Consider the following 19,022-nt stretch of genomic DNA (forward strand, 5'->3'; position numbering starts at 1 on the left):
CAAACACAATAGCCAAAAAATTTTTGCAGACTCGCATAGTATGCATAACGTACTTACTGATACCCGGGGCGGTTACACTAGTCCTGCGTACACTGGAATGACTGGATCAGGAAAATCCTGTAAGTACGTATCATTTGACTATCGGCTCATCCAGGGGAAAACTTACTTAGGGGCGAGTAAAACTGCGGAATTTTCTGTGATGTTTTGATTTGTTTCTTGCCAAGTTTTATTCAGTTTTATAACGGCGGCTTCCTGCTGTACGATCCATTGCCATTTCTTTTCTGCTGTCTCGTGGCTGTTTTCTTATTTATCGGTCCGCATTATTTTTACTTTTAGTGCCATGAACATACCTTGATCGTCAGTGTTGTGTTTGTATTTGACGTAGTTCGGGATGACCGAGCAAAATGCGCTTGTTAGAAAAGCCCTTCTGAAAACATAACGTACTGTAGAGCGCTAAAAACGATACCTTTGACTATCCCTGCGCGCAACAATAAAATTTGTTCGTAATCGTTTATCGCTGCGCGGAAGATGACGGGCGGAATAGGGGATAACTTCAAGGATTCGGTTCCGCTATATATGGACAACACCTTCAGATCGGCCCGCTGTTTGGCTGGCATCCCCAATTGTCCATGGAGCAAGGTAACTGCTTACGCTTTCCTTCTGTTTCTTTGCGTTCCGCTGTGTGTTGACGCATAGCGCGTGTCCTGATTGTTTCAGATCAAACCCTTCTACAAAGCCTGTCCCAAGCTTCCGGCAGATGACAAGATTCGCGCCACTGTGGCGGGACATGATGTGGCAATTCCTAAGATTAACGAAGTTAACGCGGAAATCCGCTTAACGGGAATCGATCAGATCAATGTCGTTGCGCTGGGAATATTCGTTCTTGAATCGGGACTCCAGGTAATTTGACATCCTTTCTTTGGATGTTCTGTACGGGTGGGAGTTAGAATCGCACTTGTTACAGCATGAGGATAAAATTGTAAAGTATCTGATTGGATTACTGTCACGACTTCCCGATGTGGTCCATGTTAACGACCACAGTCTGCCCAACCACGATCGTAAGTCAAAGGAGGCTGCTGCATGCAATTACTCAGACTGAGCAGCACACCTTCACTATGAAAAATATTGCTACAGGGCTTCCTATCGGTGAACGATTCGCCTTCATCCTGAACACTCTGATGTGCGATATCGCAACAAAAAGCGTTGCTTTTGGAGCAGAGGTACATCGGCGCTCGTTTTAGGCAGTGTGAAATTTGATTTCGTTTCTTTTTAACTTTGTGCCTTTTGGCAGATCATCGCAAAGCAGATTGATGTTATCGAGGATTTTTCCCACAAACTGGTGAAGTATGTCCGCGATGACCAGCTAGCAAAGGAGAAACAACGTAAGTCATTTTAATTTACCGTTGACTGCTTTGGGACAATACTTGATATAAAAATACATTTAAGGAGAAATAACATGCAAGCATTTCCTTCGTGTAGATGCTTTGTGCTACGAGATTGTGCCTCCGCTGTTGGGTTTATTGCGTTCCTTTGGCCGCTTTTCAAAATCCAGTGTACCCCTTGTTTGTTCTATCTTCCCGGATGAGATTTTTGCCCGAAGAAAAGGGCTAAATATCAACACGGTGCAACTGCCTCTCGTACCGCGCTCGCTGTCGCGTGCCGCATCGTTGGTTCCTGCGAAGCACGAATGTCGATCTCCCGAAATTGCTCCGAATCCTCTGACGAATTTTCCATTTTTTCGTCGTCATTCTGACGGTGTCCACCATAAAGAGCATGCAAAAGCGGAAGATCCATCGCTCATGGAGGATCTGCGCGTGTATTTATTTTCCCAGTCGGGATCGTGCGTAGAAAATGTTGATAAGTTTGGTAGTCAGAGCATGGTGCTTCCCGTTGGAATGACGAAAAAGAAACTGGAAGACCTCTTTAAAGTGACGCGAGCTTTATTAGATGACAAAGTCACGGAGCAATTGGATACCAAACTCCAGGAGACACTGGCTGGCCAAAACGGCAGTAGCATTTATCCGTACAGGACCTACAGTGAAACGCTGCGTTTTGTACTTGTGGCAATGTGGAGACAGTTGTTTTACGATGATCAAGTTCATAAAGGATCCAAATTAGCCAAGGAGTTGAAGGGATTTTTTGAAGAATTATTTCGTCGCACTCAGACCTATCTGCAGCGGTCGTCGGGAAAAGAACAGAGGGAAGATACTTTAACTAGAGGCATGGTATGTTGAGCCTTTAGCCTTCAGAAACAATTGCTAGCTTCGTTTCCATTGCTGATGCCGGTCAAGTTCATCAGTTCAGCGCTGGGGTGTTAAAAAAATTCTTGGCCGGTTATTTAGGGAATAATTAAGGGCTTAGCTTAACGGATGGTACAAAACTTTCCATTTCCTCTCAAAAGAAGTGATTGTCGTATTTGTCGCACATAACAATTTCTTTATCGGTCAAATGCTGTTTTACAATTACAAAATACGTTTTTAGGGCAAAACCGTGTACGCCTCACGCCAAACAGTGTGTAGTGTGGCCATCTGCATTGATATCCTCGTGTGGTGTGCCGCTAGTTCTGGCGAAACTGATACTGTTATTTCCCATTTGTCCAGCCGTTTGAAGCCAGCGCAGCGCACGAGAACTCTGGCTATGCATTGTCCCATATTTATTTCTTGCTTAGAGGTAATGGAAAGTGTACTTTCGGAAATTTGTTTCTATACCAAGCAATTAGATGTTTTCTGTTTTAGGCGTTTGCCTTTCTTTCTAAAATGAACCGCAGTATAGCCAACATAGCGTTAAGCCATCTGCGAGATTTTCTTGTGGAACCGGACTCTCTTCTGATCAAACTTCAGCTTGGAGACAAAGACTCTTTGGCTCAACCGGGGCGATCATCGGCTGCGCCCAGCTTGAATCCAGCTTTGGCAACAAATGGGCATCAGTATGATACAATCACTAGAAGCACTGGTAATTTTGCACTCAGTTGGATAGAACAGAAATTTTTTAGAGTAGATATTCGTTGCAGATGCACTGTTGACAAAAGTGATTTTTATCCCATGAATCGTTAGTTTTTTTTTATTTTTCAGACATTGAGCGAATGGCATCGGTTGTGGAGGCACTAAAAGAGTGCTGTATCGAAAGCATTATTATCACATTGCGCATCAATCAGGAAGAACACCCGGATTCGGTCCAGGCGTTAATGGCGTACCTAAGCAGCAGTTTGTATCGAGTTGAGCAAACCGATCCTCGCTACATGGCCATGGCTTCAAATCTCCTAATGCTATTGGCGCGAATAGCAACTAAATTCAAAGACGTTCCAAAAACGGTGGAATCGGTGTTTAGCATCTGTCAGGATATCTTCTGTAAGACAACAAACCAGGTTGATGTGGTCATTGTGGATCAGCTGGCAAATATGGTCGTTGGTGGAGTGTACGAAGCGTATCCCTTGACGTTATTCAACATAGTCACACTGGAAACCAGTTCCGCGGCGTACGGACGACCCATCAGTTCTGACCGGCCCGATTACCGGCATGTTGCATTAGCGGTGATTCGCGGTTTGAAGACTATTGCCGAGGGCTTGGATAACCCGGACGATGTAATGGACTTTCTCAACCGAATGTTGGAACTGTTTATTCAGCTGGGTCTCGAAAGCAAAAAAGCCAATGAAAAAAGCGCGGCTATAAAAGCTTCCAGCAGCGCTGGAAATTTAGGTTAGTTAGGATAGTTGTTGTCCTCCTTGTTGTGAGGATGTTTGGCTTTCTTCGTTTTTTTTTGTTTTATCGCACTCGAGCTTCATGTGTTTAATTGCTTTTTTTGGAGTTTCGTTTCGAATGCTTATTTATTCCATGTACTGGTTGCAGGCGTACTAATTCCCGTCATTGCGACGGTAATTCGCAAAATACCAACTTTAAAAAACGCAAAGCCGCGGTTGCTGAAGCTTTTCCGGGATTTCTGGCTTTATTCGGCGATTTTGAGGTTTGCTGAGCCGGATTCGGGATTGTGGCCAGAAGAGTGGTTTGCGGGAGTATGCGATATTGCTGTAAAAACTCCTGCGTTGGTCACCAAAGAAGTCATTCTCCGGGCGGAGTTGGAGTATAATTCTGCATTGAAGAGCGATAGCTTGTCTGCCGTTGAATTGCAAGATATCAGGAACAACCTTATTGATCTCCTTAAAGCCAATGCTGATCTCTCGTACAAAATCAACCGCTTGAGTCTTGCCCAGTGCCTTTTCCTGCTTTCGGTTTATAGGTACAATGTGTACACCTTAATGTGTTTTTTTTACTTTTATGGAATTGTGATTCTTTGAGTGACGCTTAGCTGTTGGCTGGCACACGTAGGTAACTGAAATATTCTTGCAGACTGGAGAGGCTAAAAGTTACGCACTCTGACGATCCGGATGCCGTGAAACAGATATTTGCTTACCTAGAAGACTATTCACTTCAGAAAGATGACAGTAGGCTGTCTGTTTTCATCCCGAACTGTTTGAATGTTCCTGTCTTGCAACGGTTTCGTGTTGGTTTATCCAGGTGGTTTGCGGGATGCCGTTCAGGCTATTTCTTATAGCGTTCTGGATGCCTTTATTCAAAGAGCATCCGCATTGCCAAAAAATGATAAGCGCAACGCCGAATTAGATTCTTTAGCGCAGTATCTCCTGGTGATTTTCAACAATATTAACGGAACGATTCGCCAGATCGCCGATCAATGGCTGGCACGCTTGGTGGAAGTCTTCCCGCATATCTTATGGAGTCGAAAAGTGTTATGGACAATCTTGGATATCGCTCAGACTCTGTCAGCATCTCTTGAATCGGTGAGTACAGTTTGCGTATAACCGACTAAGCGAGGGCTTCTTGTACATTTAAAAGCTGCTGATGACTATAGCAGTTAAAGGTCATTAGCTGTTAAAGCCGTGGGCAAACTATCGGGTAGACATTACGCTGTTATTATGGCTATCGTTTCTGCTGTTGTTGTGCCGTGTTCGTTTCCTGGTGTTTCCTATTTTACTTTATTGCCTTTTTCTGAAGAGTCCAAATGAAGAGGATATCGTTCTGAGAGTGCCGAATACACCCTATTCGTTGCGTTTTATGGACACGATGGAAGGTCGAGAGCAGATCATAAAGCTATTTACGGGCCGTTGTGAAGATTTTATTGGAGAAGCCATGAAATGGGCACCGTTTGCCATTCGTTCCAATTTAGAACAGTACATGCTTGAAGTAACCAGTATTGTTCCTCTTCATAAACAGGATGCGCCTGAACCTGTAGGACTGAGTTACGCGGCAGAAAATCTGCTCCGGCAAGTGGGACTTAACGTTGGACCTGGTGTAAGTTGTCTGTTTGCTTCATTGTCATGCGTTAACAGAGTGGATTTCACTCTACATAAAAGTTTAGTTTTAAAAAGTGCTTTATAACGATTAGGGTTATCGCTCACTGATTCAAGATTTAGATTAAACTATTGCAACAGAATTTACTTGTGATGGCAGCATTATATTCTTTAGAGCGCTGCAACAAATCGAAAGTTTGCTAACAAGGACGTGTCAGCTTTCGTCATGGATTTCACATCAAGATGCCGTTATTCAGGGGAAGTGACCAGTATGAAAAGCCTTATGAAGATGGACGATCTGTGTAAACACCTAAAGGATGAGATGGTGAAAGCCTGCCGAGAAAAAAATGAGAAGGGATTCGAAAGTTTGGTTTATCGAATCTGCGCCGTCATTATCCAGTCCACTGATGATTACGGAATTTATTCCAGTAAGCATTGTTTGAGTACTGCATCTGCGTTATGTAGTGTTATTTCGTTCAAATTTGCATTATTTGTATTTCAGCTTGTGTTCGAAATCTTCTCCATCTGCTGACGTGGAGCGTCACTGAACTTTTTACCGTTCACACCGTTACTTGTGCTGTGAGATGTTGGCAATGGTTATTGGCAGCTAAACCTGACATTCATTTGACTTTCATCTACGAAATGATCTCAGCCTGGAATCAAACTCATCAGCTTAAGTTAGGTAGGTTTGCATGGTTAAAAATCCATACTTCAGTACTGATAATGTAAGTTTCTTAAAACGTTATTGCAGACATTTTTCTCTTTTTCAGTTGTCAAGTACTGGTTTAATAAATTAATTACAACGGTTTGTAGGGATGTTTGCGGAAATTGACGATGAAGATCCTCCAACTCCTTTGTCTCCTAATCACGATAAAGTGCGCGCTCCAGCTCCGGATGTGTTGCCACATTCTGTCTGGTGTAAATTTATCAACGAGCGGGTGGAGATTGCTCGCTATTACGACCAACAGGAAATCGACGTTTTTGTTGCCATGTTCAATCAATGTTTGGATGTCACTATCGGTAACAGGAGACGACAAAGAACTGTCCGCTACGGAGCCTGTCTTTTCCGCTTCTTGTCCAGTGGACTTCGACTTCTGCAGGACGATAACATTGAGAATACTCCAGCCAGGAATGCGTTGCGAGAACGGGTGTATGCTGCGGCGCTGGACTACTTCGCTGGTTCTATGGACTTTCCTCAGGATTTCAAATACGAACTGCGTGATGACATCAAAGTGTTGTTACGATTTTGGGTGCTGATGCACACCGATAAACGCTATCTGCATTGGGGTGACCAAGATTCAGTTGATGGTAGGGATCATGGAGTAGTCTGTTACGAATCAGTATTCAAAATTGCAATGTCACGGTTACAGTGGAAAGAACTATTTTGGAGGATTCTTTAGGGATCCATCCAAATAACCCTAAAGAATCCATTTTCAGATGGATTCTTCAGGGTTATTTTTGTGAAAGTATAGCGACGTCTCAAAGTACACCTGTAATATGTAGTTATCAAACACAAACTTTTGCTGTTTAGCAGGCCCTTACCCTGAAAAGCCCATCGCATCGGCTCCTAATACACTTGCGGTTAATCGGACCGGTTGGATGAATATTCCACAGTCAACTTCGCAGATGAACTTAAACATTGGCAAACGAGGTACGATATATCGCTGAGAGCATCTGACGAAAAACTTAGCTACTTTTAAGTGGGATCTCGAACTTTACAGCTGGTACACTGAGCAAGCGACAGGTGCGATTTAATATGGATTTCGCTAAAGTTTATGGAAAGCGTCGGAATTTGATTCTTGCGCTCTTGGCTTCGGAATACGATCGTTGGGTTGTGTGGTATGATCCCTTGAATCAGCTGACGGAAGATTTGGCGGAAGTCAACGAAACAAAACTTCCTGCATACATGCTGCAGACGGCTGCGGTGAAGATCTTAAGAGAATACGCTCGCATAGCCTGGCAGTGCTCCGCTGTACTCGCGGTGCATTTACCTCCGAGGTGATTTTATGAAAAGTAAACCGCTACTTAACAGCATTTTGACACGTGACTGTATTATAGTCTGGGTCATAATCTGCAAAACATCTGAGTCCATTTTGTTATAAAATTATTGGAAACCATACGGATTTGTTAGTTTAAAGCGACCTGAATTGCTGGATACAATTGTTCTGCACGAGTACAACTACCATCAACCATCATAATTTTGTTATCAATATAATATATTTTTTGGGGCGCTATGTCTACTTTTTAATTTAGTTAATCGCGGAGCGTTGCATTTTTCATTGCAGGTTCCGGTATGCTGAAGTGTTGCTTAAGGAAGTCACTCGTCTGGTTCGTTATGATCCAGAATCCGTGATGGGGGTTCCGGCCGCTTTGAGCTATTTTGCCACGCCGGAATGCATTGAAGCTGATCCTCCCGAATTGGTCAATGTGCTCATGTGGGCAAAATGTTCTCCGGTTCATGCTTTGAATCTCTTCTCAAAAGACAGCCCTCCCAATGCGGTCACCCATCAGTATGCTTCGCGAGTGTTACAGGAATATCCCCCGGAAGTGATGATTTTCTACATCCCGCAAATAATTCAAGCTCTTCGCTATGATACGGTAAGTAGGCCGCAGTCACTCATTTTCATGAAAGGTCGGGCATGCCTCATGATGGTCATGTTATCAGCAGCGGTTACGATTCGTTTTGTGTGATATGGCATTCTATTATGCATCGTTATTTCTGCAGATGGGCTACATCCGTCAGTATGTTGTGGCAGCCGCATCGCATTCGAATTTGTTAGCACATCAAATAATTTGGAATATTCAGTGTAATAAATATACCGATGAAGAGGGGAAAAATGAAGATCCGATATTGTTCAAGAAACTGAACAGTATTCAGGAAGAAATTATTGCACAGTTGGCTAGTGGACCGGCCAGAGTTTTCCGGGAACGGGAATTCGAATTCTTCAAGGAAGTGACAGACATCAGCGGGTTGATCAAGCCTTTTGAAAAAGGAGAAAAACGTAAACAAGCATGTCTGAAAGAACTGGCAAAAATCAAAGTTCCTCCAGGTATTTGTCGGTGACCAGTTTTTAGCTATTACGATCCCATTCCGATGTACATACAGTTTTTGCTTATAAGAATTTGCGACTGGGTTATCACCTCATATGCATTAGGTTGTTACCTACCCTCGAACCCGGAAGCGGTGGTTATCGATATCGATTCGAAATCTGGGTTACCTCTGCAGAGCGCCGCGAAGGCTCCCTATTTGGCTAAGTTCCTAGTGAAAAAATGCACTCTCGACGAGCTGGAAGAGATTGGTACGTCTGAAGATCCTGCATCAAAAATACCCAAAGACGCTCCACAGTATTGGCAGGCCGCTATTTTCAAAGTCGGAGATGACGTGCGGCAGGATATGCTGGCGTTACAAATTATGCAGTTGTTCAAGAACGTTTTCAGTATGGTAAGGGAATATATCATGCTTAGGAAACAGTATGATAGAAGAAAGATGGAACTGTTGTGAAATTGTGTTACTCTGCAGTTTTATGTGGTATCGTGTAAATTGGCGTTACTCTTCTTTACAGTAACTTATTTGTGAGTCTGTCTTTGAATTTTGCAGGCTGGATTAAACTTGTTTGTGTATCCCTACCGTGTCGTAGCCACCGGCCCGGGGTGTGGCGTTATTGAATGTGTTCCCAGTTCGAAATCCCGTGATCAGCTTGGAAAACAAACGGATACGTTGATGGAGTATTTTGAAGCGAAATATGGCGACAAATCCTCACCTGAGTACCTTCAGGCCCGACGCAATTTTATCCGCAGTATGGCAGCATACAGCCTAATCACGTTCATTCTGCAAGTGAAAGATCGTCACAATGGCAACATTCTCATTGACGAGCATGGTAAATTTCTGCAACTTTTGCGGATATTATTTGTCCATTTCCTGATCTCCTGTTTTCTGTAGGGCATATCATTCATATTGATTTCGGCTTTTTGTTCGAAAGCAGTCCGGGTGGCAATCTGGGATTCGAGCCCGATTTCAAATTAACCCCGGAGTTTGTAGGGATGATGGGCGGTGCGATGGAATCTCACTTGTTTAAGTGGTTTATGGAGCTCACTGTCCGCGGATATTTGGCTGTCCGGTACGAACTGTGTTTGTTACAATTTTCAGTGTGCTTTTGTGTATACGAAGTGACTTCTTGTCTTTTGATATCTTAATCGATATAAAGTTCTGTTGATTTAGCAACAAAGTGAACGTGTAAGATCTTACTGACATTATTTTCCTTTATTGCAGGCAATTCCGGGAAGAAATTTGTACTTTGGTCAGTATGATGTTGGATACTAATCTGCCGTGCTTTCGTGGCCAGACTATCCCGAAATTACGAAGTCGCTTTTCGCCGAATACGTCCGAAAGAGAGGCCGCTGATTACATGGTGAAAGTGATCCAGGGATGCTACCTAAACTACCGATCTCGCGCTTATGATATGCTTCAGTATCAACAGAATAAAATTGCTTATTGAGCCAATATTATCTCGCTTGTTTTTTTGTATGGACTTAAGTTGAAGTGACATTGTTTTTGTGACGATGGAATTATAAATTAATTATGATGACATCGTCTGTATGTAAAAGGTTGCTTTGGCGTTTGAAATGAGCTTATTAATTTGATGTCATTATGTGATGCTTTTTTGTTTGTAGTATTTTGTTCTTTTAAGTTGGAAATATTAGTTAATGTAGACAAAGGCTAACTGCAGAGTTAAAACGACTAAAGGTCACCCAAACAGCTCTTGTAATGCGAAAGTATTTGTCTCCATTTCTCTTGATCGCTTAGCTGCAAGCTGAGTGTGTTTACATGCATCGAAGCATGGCTGCGTTTTATTTACACAATGTACAGCTCCCATTACCAAACTTTCTTTATCATCGTAAATAACATACAACAGCAATTTATAACAATTTACAATAACTACCATAAGTACATATAGCTAGTGCATTATCGTTTTTATCGGATCGTTTCCCGTGTGCTTAGAAGATCTCCCAATAGGAATAAAGATATCAACGGGAGAATTGCTGCTGCTCGGACTTTGTTGATAGCGACCTGAACTTTGTTGGTTGGCTACCATCTGCTTCACCGTGGGATTGTCTTCATAGCCGGCAACGGGCGCAGAAAAGTATCCCTGTCTGACTGGCGCTGTTTCGTATTTTGCCTGCATGGAAGCGCTGGGAAACTGCTCACCCGATGAATCCAGTGATTTGCCTAATTTTCCACCGCCGAACAGCGCGGCAATGATTGCCGGAACGGGTTTGCGATGGTGCTCACGGTCCACTTCGTAGCCCAGCGTGGGATATTTGGCCGGCGAATAACTCTCATCCATGGGCGGTGGCGATTTCTTCTCCTGCACGGTCACAGGATCCCGCTTATACTCGGCCTTGGTGGCGGTGAAATACGTGGGATAGTTGGCCGGTTTGGACGGGGCACTGTCGGTTTCATAGGTGATGTCCTGTCCCGGCGGGGTCACCGTGGCGGCGGCTTGATAGGCAATCGGTTGCTTTAATCCCACGTTATTAAACACCGGATACAAGTCGTATCCGGGCGCAGTGGCAGGCATTCGCTGTTGTTGCTGTATTTGCTCATTCTGGTAGGGAATCTTTAAAGTGATAGCCGGTAATTGATCATATGTCATCTGTAATTTCTTTTCATGTTGAATATTGGGTACCTGTTCATACGCTACTAATGGCTTCTTTTCCGGCATAAAACTGGGCATCTGGTAGATGGTTTTGATGTCAGGATAATTGGCAAATTTTTCTTGATAGACCATGGGCATTTCTTGCTGTATGATCGGTTTCTTGTTCGTATAAGGATAGCTGCCTAATCCCAGCGCATAAGGATTAGTGCTCGGTGCCGAGAGGATGGTCGCCGGCCGGTCCGGTTCGGCGGCGGCATAGACAATGGTCGGCTTTTGGGCCAACGCTGTCGGTAGTGGTTTCTGGTAGGTGATTAAGCCGTCTGGGAACTGTTTGCTGTACATTTCCTTAATATTAATATTATCCGCTGCAACCGGTTTCTCTCCGACCGGAAGAGAATACACGACCTTTTGCTCGCTCATCGGCGGAAAGGAAGGGGCTGCGCCGTACGGCATTTCGGCTGCCGGTTTCGCATTCTCTACATAAATGGCCGCTGCGGGTGGCGATTTGCCGATAATGCTGCCATAATCGCCTTCCAGAATCGCTTTGACGGAGGGAATATTCTGACTGTAGCTGGGCATGTAAGGTGATGCCGGCGGACCGCTTAGCAGGGCTTTTAAAAATTCCCGATAATTCCCGTACGGAGAACCGGTTAGCGATGTCTTGGGATACACAGATTTGTAGTACGCTCCGCTTTTATCGTACAACGGCTTCGTGGGATACACCAACGGATCCACCGGATACGGATCGTATTTGTAGCCGTAATGTGAATTGGGATAGCTGGATTTCTCCGCCGAATCGGCAGCGCTCTTGAAGACGCCGATGTCGTATTTGGAGGGCAGTTTGGGCAGCACGACATTATTGGAGGAGTAGGAATAGGGCGCCGGCGGGGGTGGGAAGTAGCGTGGCGAGTATTCCGCCGGGGGGCCGGGTGGGGGCGGCGGTGGAGGCTGGTAAAAGGGCGGATCACTGCGATACGACGGGGGAAACGGCGGCGGATAGGAGCCGGGATTCAGCGGCGGATAACTGCCGAAACCCAGCAGAGAGAACAAGCCGCTGAGCGGATTCTGGCCGGCATAATTGGGAAAGGGGATGCTGGGCGCCCCGAATAACTGGCAATGGACGAACAGCGGCCAAAGTCCCGATAATCCCATTAACGGCATCGCCACTCTGGCAACATCCAGCATAATGTTATTATACATAGTGAGTTACTAAGATTTCACAACGCCGCAGGGCTGACTTTAAATTATTGTGTTGCGAGTGGTGGACGCGCGCGGGATAGCGTTACTGTGAGTGACTGGTGAATGTCTGTCGACATATCGGGCTGGTTTTATAAGATTAAGCGCATCGCGGCGCGCCGCGCGGGACCTCGAGGCTGTCTTGTCGGTGCGGATGCGACCAGTGGCCAAGAGGCCTATACGCTGGCGCTGATCAGGAACGACAAACTGGGGTGTCACAAAAACCTGCTGCACAGTGCCGGTGTTGATTTAGTGTAATCAGATGGCACTCAGAGGTGATGCGTAATCCTTCATAACAATCAAGATTTGTGTATTTAGGGGGCTTAATAGGCAAAATGGACAAGCTTCCTGGCTTTACACTATGTCTGTTAAAAAATTATTTTTTTTAAAAAGCCAACGTGCCATCAACAGGTACACGCATCGTACATGTGCAAGCCTGAAGATGTAAGCGCGTATAACAACAGCTGACACCTAATACTGTCATAACTCGTAGCATAATATCACCAAAGTTTAGTGATATTATGCTCGTAGGTGTATAGTACTTCATTATTTTAAAACGCTAAAAAACTAATATATAAGAAAGCAAGGATGCAATCGCGCTGTGTTGCAGCATTATGCGGACCACAGGACGGACGAAAATTGCAGCAAATTGAAAGGAGCAACAAAAGTACTGTAACCAGTCTAAGCTCTTTGTTAAAGTGCTTCGATTTGTTAGACTGTTTTGTGCGCGATGTAAATTTGCTTCTGCTGTCGTTATCGAACTGGTCATCCACGCGAAAAAGTAGATATTATTTGCGCTAAACTTATTGTTAAAGATAAAACATAATTTATTATTACCTTCTCTAGATCTTGTAGCCGACGTTTCTCTGATCCACGAAGCAAAACAAAGAAATATTAATGTGACATGAAGTGTAGCGAACAACGTAAGGTCATTATGCACTGCTTTATACGGTACTTGCACAATACCAGCACAGCCGAATTAAAATATACTGTAAAGTATATCGCAATTGCCAAATCAAAATATCAATATACACGCACAATTCTTTGAAAGACTCTATCGAAGGTTATTTGTGCAGCTGAATGTCAACGCCACTTGAGCAAATGTTTTGAGTTTTTATACCACACAAGAAACAGATAAATTTAATAAAAATCGTTGTTTGTGACGTGTAACCTTTAAGAGCAGCCAGTTCCGGCACAGTTCGTTGTGAAGACTTAGGCTTGAGCTTGTTCCGCATTTCTACCGACTTCTGCGTGTATCGAGTTCTTTGAGCTTCCATCATTTAGATCAGGGTCAAATGATGCAACCTAACAGTACTTCACGACAAAACAGCCCTTGAAGGATCTTTCCAGTTCTCCATGCATTCATGTTGAGATACTCTTCCTGCGTCAACAATTTACACTGGCATTCATTCATTACTCAAAAGGCACTCGCGAGTTAAGACGCCGTAAAATTGCAGTTCACTTGCTTATAGTGTTTTAATACTATCAGCACAATAACACCTCTACCTTGTTTCAACGATTAAACCCTGCAAAAATTTTGATTAAAATTTCAGTAAATTAGTTACGATGCTTATGCTTTCGGTCAGTAGAGAAAACACCAAGTTTGGGATTGCTTAGTACAGCCATGCATGGCTGCAGAGCAATTTACAGTTAGAACGATGAGTGCGGTCACGTTACGGATTGAAATTAAAGTTTAGCTGCAGGTTGCAAAATACAGCATTTTGTGGTATTACATGTACAAGTTCAGTACAGTCCATTATTATGCACAGCACACAACATACGTATATTTACATAGATGATATGTATACGATACGTATGCGTAAAGAAACGATGTCAGAAGACTACATGTGATAAACCGATTTTTGTAAGTAACACTGTAAGCCACTGTATTGGATATTCCAACTGAGACCATGATCCACGGACGAAGGCCAGATGCTTATAAAGGTCACGCGCGCGCTGTTATATACCCGGCCTTGTGCACACACAGTCGGTGTTTCTTGAGGAAAGCATGATTAGTACAAAATCAAAAACTGAATAAGATTAATATTACGTAAATACTTTGCTTTTTATACTTATTTATTTGCAAATTTCAAGCTAACAATAAATATTATACGCTGTTTCATTGTTATTTTAACCACCAACCTTATAATTTTCTGACATTGGCTTACATATCTGGAATCACATCTTTGATGTGCAGCCCGATAATGATGTCTATACATGGTTGCATTCTATACTTCTACTAAAACTATGCTCCTTTAATCGTGCATAAGGTTACGGTGTTCGTGGTCGTATACGACAATTCACAATTAATTTAAGAGTACATACAGTACCTTCTTACCAGTTAGTTCTTACAGTCACGGGCAAGCGATTTACTGATAAATCAGCTTATCTAATCGCAGCTCGCAGCACGTTGTCCTTGCAGCTTGCCTACAATTTTTTTATACACTTTAAGCATCGTTCGCAGCCAAACTAAACCGGAGCTGGTAACTTAGCATTCAAGTCAATCATATCCTGACGTTAAACTTTCGAAAACCAAAATCTCCGAAGTTTCTCAGCAATGGCTAAACATTCGGAAAGAGTGGAAGACGTGTTTAATGCTCTTCCGGACGAACAGCGGGATTTCGTGTACAAAATTCTTTACGGAAAATCTCCTTCGTAAGTATAGTATTTAGATAATACTCGTACAGTTTTGAGCGCAGTATCTTTTAACAAAATTCAATGCTTAAATTCAATGCTTAATTATCCAATTACTGCTAGAACTCTATAGCTTTATTTACCTAAATAAACGTCGCACTGAACAGCTTCAACCGGCAATTTGCATAAGTATATTTTATATTCGGTTTTCCTATCCCACGCAAGACTCTGGAGCTGGAGCACCCCAGATTTGTAATTAAGCCCACGTTTTAGTCGCAACTGATATTTCAAAACAACTCAAAATGCATTATTCAGTATAGCTTGCTAATTGCTTAAAATAGCTCACTCACTGACTGCATTGGTCTGCATGGAATAGGTATACGAGTACCATATATGTTAATAATAGCAATAATAATAAGCACATTACTGCTTTAATTTAACAATGGTGGGCCATGGCTGTTGTGTAATTCTTGTTTGACGACATTAAATTTTGACGATTTTTTTCATGCCGCAGTGATCTGAGTCTTCAGCTTCCACCGGAAGCGTTAGCCATCGCTAAGAAACATGGATTCGATATGCAGGGTTACCAGTTCACGGCTGCGACAGAATCCACTCGCCCAGCGAGAATCGTTCGCGTCGGATTAGTGCAGACGTCCAGTACGAGTACAGTAGTCTCACGGAAAGCCGTATTACAACTAACCACGTCCACTTCTGGATCAGACTACTTCTTGATCGCGTAAAAACGTTTATCTTTCCCTTTGAGCAGTCGCAGCTGCAACCACCGAGCCGGTGCAAATTCAACGGGATGCCATTTTCGAGAAAGCAAAATGCTTCTTCGACGCGGCCAGTAAATCGGGAGTCAATGTCGTCTGCTTCGAGGAATGTTGGCGTAAGACAAGTGTAAACAAATATTAATATTTATATGTGCAGACTGTAGTATGATTGCGATTAAAAGTATGCTACGTTGACGCTACAGTAGTATATTGACCATAATGATTTTTCAGATATGCCTTTTGCGTTTTGCACGCGCGAGCGATTGCCATGGTGCGAATTTGCGGAGGAAATTTCTAACGGGCCCACTGTCTCGCTTTGTTCAAAGGTGACCACTGACAACGGACAGGACATAGACCATTTCACCCCTTTTATCAATTATGAAAGGGGGAATAAGTTTTCGTTAATCGAGCAAAACAAATCTAACAGCAGTATCGCACTGCTTCTGTTCTTCACTAAATAGGGATACGAGCATGCTTACAGTGGATGTTTTTCATAATAGTTCGAATTGTTGTAGATGGCGAAGCAATATAACATGGTGGTTATCTGCCCGATTTTGGAGCGCGACACTCTTCGCGGTGATATAATTTGGAACACCGCTGGTAGTTGTTTGCACTAAGTCTCCCCGTCACCAGGTACACTTTACGTTTTGCTTTTGCAGTGGTGATCAACACTGACGGAAGTGTAATTGGTACTCAACGAAAAAATCACATTCCTCGCGTTGGAGATTTCAACGAGGTGAGAATGTAAAAATTCTCTATAATTATGAGAATGTTTATACTCAAGTCTGCGTTAAGTCGGAAGTAAATTACTTATATAGAGTACGTATTATATGGAAGGAAACAGTGGACATCCAGTTTTCCAAACTCCATACGGTAATATGATCTGTTTCTGTGAGGAGTAACACGGGATACTGCACCGAAGTATCTTGTTCATAATGGTGTTTTTCACTCTGCAGGTCGCATTGGTATCAGTGTTTGCTACGGTCAGTGGAGCTCTTTACGGTCATGAGTCATGACGGAATAAATAATTTATTAGACGGATACTTTTTTGAAAAATAATTGTCGTTTATGATATCTAACGATTTAGGATAAGCTATTTTTTCCAGATCGACATCATCCACTCAACTGGTTTATGCTGCAAGTGAACGGTGCAGAAATTGTTTTCAATCCTTCTTGTACCGTGGCGGGATTAAGGTAAACCGAGACATTAGCCCAGCGCTATTGCTAGCCGAAGGTCCGGGACAGTTTCACATTTAGCTACGCTGATCGAATTTAAGAATATATAAGTGCCAAATTAAAGCGTTCATTGAGCATACTTCAATACTTTTTTGTATGTTTTAGCGAGCCACTATGGGGTGTGGAAGCTAGAAATGCAGCAATTGCTAACAGGTGAAACCATTTTAGTCTGGTACAAGAGAATGTTCCACTACACTTACCGTCAGAAGTATAGAAACTCCAGTTAAATAATATTGTGGTAACTGCTATACGAGTACCCTGACAGCCATATTAAAGTGCGTTAGTTATGCTACACCTTGGTTATGCTATAAAGTACGTGCAGATAAGCATTAATCTTGCCGGTTTTCTTTCAGTTATTTCACGTGTTCGATTAATCGTGTTGGAACAGTAAGCTTAATTACTTACTTACATTTTCTTTATCGAATTCCGCTTGAAGATATTTGACTGAGATTGATTGTAAACTCGATTAATACAGGAAACCTTTCCTAATGCATTCACATCCGGAGACGGGAAATCAGGTATACCGAGTCTACGGTGACCTGTCTGCTTGCCGTGATACGTCAATCGATCGATCGATGTTATTTTTCTTATAATCTGTAGTTGCTGTTATTTATTTATACGCCACGCACTAACTCTGCATAAAATTAATGATGTTTTTGGTACTGATATGCACAAAACAAACGTATAGTTGTGAATGGGTTTAAAATTATGTGTCAATACATTCCTTTAAGTAATTGGATTTGGACATGTGTTCAGAATTTAAACACTGGAAACTGTATGCTTATTTTGTAGCTCACAAAGATTTTGGACCATTTTATGGTAAGAGAGCTGCCGTGACCTATTAATAATATTTTTATTCATTAAATAAACTATCCGAACATTAATTACCAAGGTCTGGAAGTTAAAATTGCTCGGATACCAGGTGAAACTATAATTACTTATGCAAGCGTACGCTCATGTTCATAGACACGCAAATGCACGTATAAACAACACGGAGTTGTCTGCCGTTGACGTCTAGCATGAGACCGGAAGCGGCCACTGCGTAACGTTGTGATCTGATTTTAGGATCCAGTTACGTCACAGCACCAGATGGGATTCGAACGCCGGTTAGTTCATGATACTTCACACATAGACGTGGAGATTGGCCCAAAATAGCTCAGCATCTCCCTTGAGGTACCTTTGTTGCCTTAAAATAGGGTTTGTCACGTGAGCGCGATGGTTTGCTTGTGGTGCAAATGGATTTAAACCTCAACCGCCAAGTGTCGGATAAATGGGGATTCAAGGTATTGTACTTTACTTATTACTCTAATCAGCCACGAGTATTGTTAATACATACAAAAGGTACTCGTAGCAATGCAGTGCTATCCACAGTAAAGTGCAACAAAAGATAATGACAGTATTTGTACAATATTTTTACGCCTGCAAAAGACATACAAAAAAATAACTTCGATCCTGCATTTTCAGATGACTCAACGCTTGGATCACTATGCTGCAGAGTTTGCGAAACTTGCCAAGCGAGAATACTTGCCCCATACTGTCCACCCACCTAATAATGCGAAAGGTCAAAACGTTCAGGAGAATGGATCCAATTAAGAACATCACAACTAAGCTACGAGTATCGAGTTTTTAGTTTGTTAACGACAACGGTGCAAATGTTTATTGGTGTTATTACTGCAAATCAAATTGTTTCAGGTATGAAGTACGCAATATTTACTAATACACATGCCGAAAAAGTTTGCATTGTCAATGTTGAGTCTGTAAGTAAACTGTTTGTTGAGCATGCTTCAGTAAACGTTAACTGTTACCAGTTTTTCTAATAGACATTCATTATGCTGATTAATTATTTATGGCGGTGTAATTACAAGTAGTCACGCTGTTTTAGTATGGTACTACTAATTTACTAGAGTGGTACAACTATTCCGTAAATGTGGAAGTACGATAGGCAGCGTAACTGCAATACACTACTTATTGTGGAATTACGCATAGTGTTAATAATCGGACGTAAAACAACAAAGTCGGCATTGCGGCTCACACATTAAAGTTTCTACAAAGTTGTTTATAAGTGATTTTGTTCTTTCGACGTCGCAAACACAATGTAGTAAATATCGTGCTACACGTAGGTCCCCAAGGTTGAACAACGACTGCCGGCTGGTGATCGTGATCATATTTTCCGGTTTGTTCACA

General features: G+C 42.6%; 3 protein-coding genes across 4 annotated transcripts; 2 read left to right on the forward strand and 1 right to left on the reverse strand.

Moving 5' to 3' along the window:
* Window positions 1-121: 121 nt before the first annotated feature.
* LOC129580855 (phosphatidylinositol 4-kinase alpha-like) lies at window positions 122-9,888 on the forward strand. 2 transcript variants are annotated; one of them, XM_055471575.1, is made up of 24 exons: window positions 122-639; window positions 718-900; window positions 965-1,058; window positions 1,135-1,220; window positions 1,292-1,382; window positions 1,480-2,225; window positions 2,482-2,670; window positions 2,736-2,952; window positions 3,072-3,695; window positions 3,846-4,233; window positions 4,344-4,438; window positions 4,512-4,792; window positions 5,007-5,303; window positions 5,478-5,730; window positions 5,805-5,984; window positions 6,116-6,610; window positions 6,834-6,953; window positions 7,024-7,300; window positions 7,588-7,900; window positions 8,028-8,352; window positions 8,458-8,744; window positions 8,901-9,180; window positions 9,243-9,420; window positions 9,573-9,888. In XM_055471575.1, exons 1-24 carry the CDS (start codon window positions 529-531, stop codon window positions 9,796-9,798), a joined length of 6,336 nt encoding a protein of 2,111 aa, XP_055327550.1. In that variant the 5' UTR covers window positions 122-528; the 3' UTR covers window positions 9,799-9,888. The 2 variants fall into 2 exon arrangements, with proteins under 2 accessions (XP_055327550.1, XP_055327551.1); XM_055471576.1 differs by having other exon boundaries at window positions 6,837-6,953.
* Window positions 9,889-10,257: 369 nt separating this feature from the next.
* Window positions 10,258-12,241, reverse strand: LOC129580906 (adhesive plaque matrix protein-like). The gene is made up of 2 exons (XM_055471664.1): window positions 10,990-12,241; window positions 10,258-10,920 (listed from the first exon to the last, which is right to left on the reverse strand). Exons 1-2 carry the CDS (start codon window positions 12,157-12,159, stop codon window positions 10,258-10,260), a joined length of 1,833 nt encoding a protein of 610 aa, XP_055327639.1. The 5' UTR covers window positions 12,160-12,241.
* Window positions 12,242-14,614: 2,373 nt separating this feature from the next.
* LOC129580934 (beta-ureidopropionase-like) lies at window positions 14,615-18,642 on the forward strand. Its single transcript, XM_055471702.1, has 16 exons — window positions 14,615-14,850; window positions 15,344-15,486; window positions 15,596-15,718; window positions 15,834-15,928; window positions 16,118-16,202; window positions 16,262-16,338; window positions 16,421-16,475; window positions 16,559-16,585; window positions 16,709-16,796; window positions 16,944-16,991; window positions 17,192-17,225; window positions 17,314-17,356; window positions 17,631-17,657; window positions 17,904-17,944; window positions 18,035-18,121; window positions 18,303-18,642. The coding sequence occupies exons 1-16, from the start codon at window positions 14,753-14,755 to the stop codon at window positions 18,429-18,431; spliced, it is 1,200 nt and encodes a 399-aa protein (XP_055327677.1). The 5' UTR covers window positions 14,615-14,752; the 3' UTR covers window positions 18,432-18,642.
* The last annotated feature ends 380 nt before the right edge of the window (window positions 18,643-19,022 follow it).

The sequence above is a fragment of the Paramacrobiotus metropolitanus genome, unplaced genomic scaffold (genome assembly GCF_019649055.1).
Source record: "Paramacrobiotus metropolitanus isolate TYO unplaced genomic scaffold, Prichtersi_v1.0 Parri_scaffold0000005, whole genome shotgun sequence".
NCBI classification, from domain to species: domain Eukaryota; kingdom Metazoa; phylum Tardigrada; class Eutardigrada; order Parachela; family Macrobiotidae; genus Paramacrobiotus; species Paramacrobiotus metropolitanus.

Bases quoted from the DNA above. Each gene is read 5' to 3' on its own strand.
- LOC129580934 (XM_055471702.1), top strand. From the start codon at position 14,753: ATGGCTAAACATTCGGAAAGAGTGGAAGACGTGTTTAATGCTCTTCCG. The intron at 15,929-16,117 runs GTGACCACTGAC...GAATTGTTGTAG, and splicing joins CTGTCTCGCTTTGTTCAAAG to ATGGCGAAGCAATATAACAT. The intron at 17,945-18,034 runs GTTAGTTCATGA...GCCTTAAAATAG, and splicing joins CAGATGGGATTCGAACGCCG to GGTTTGTCACGTGAGCGCGA.
- LOC129580906 (XM_055471664.1), bottom strand. From the start codon at position 12,159: ATGTATAATAACATTATGCTGGATGTTGCCAGAGTGGCGATGCCGTTA. The intron at 10,921-10,989 runs GTACCCAATATT...ATCACTTTAAAG, and splicing joins CATTAGTAGCGTATGAACAG to ATTCCCTACCAGAATGAGCA.
- LOC129580855 (XM_055471575.1), top strand. From the start codon at position 529: ATGACGGGCGGAATAGGGGATAACTTCAAGGATTCGGTTCCGCTATAT. The intron at 2,226-2,481 runs GTATGTTGAGCC...ATACGTTTTTAG, and splicing joins ATACTTTAACTAGAGGCATG to GGCAAAACCGTGTACGCCTC. The intron at 8,353-8,457 runs GTATTTGTCGGT...CATATGCATTAG, and splicing joins AAAAATCAAAGTTCCTCCAG to GTTGTTACCTACCCTCGAAC.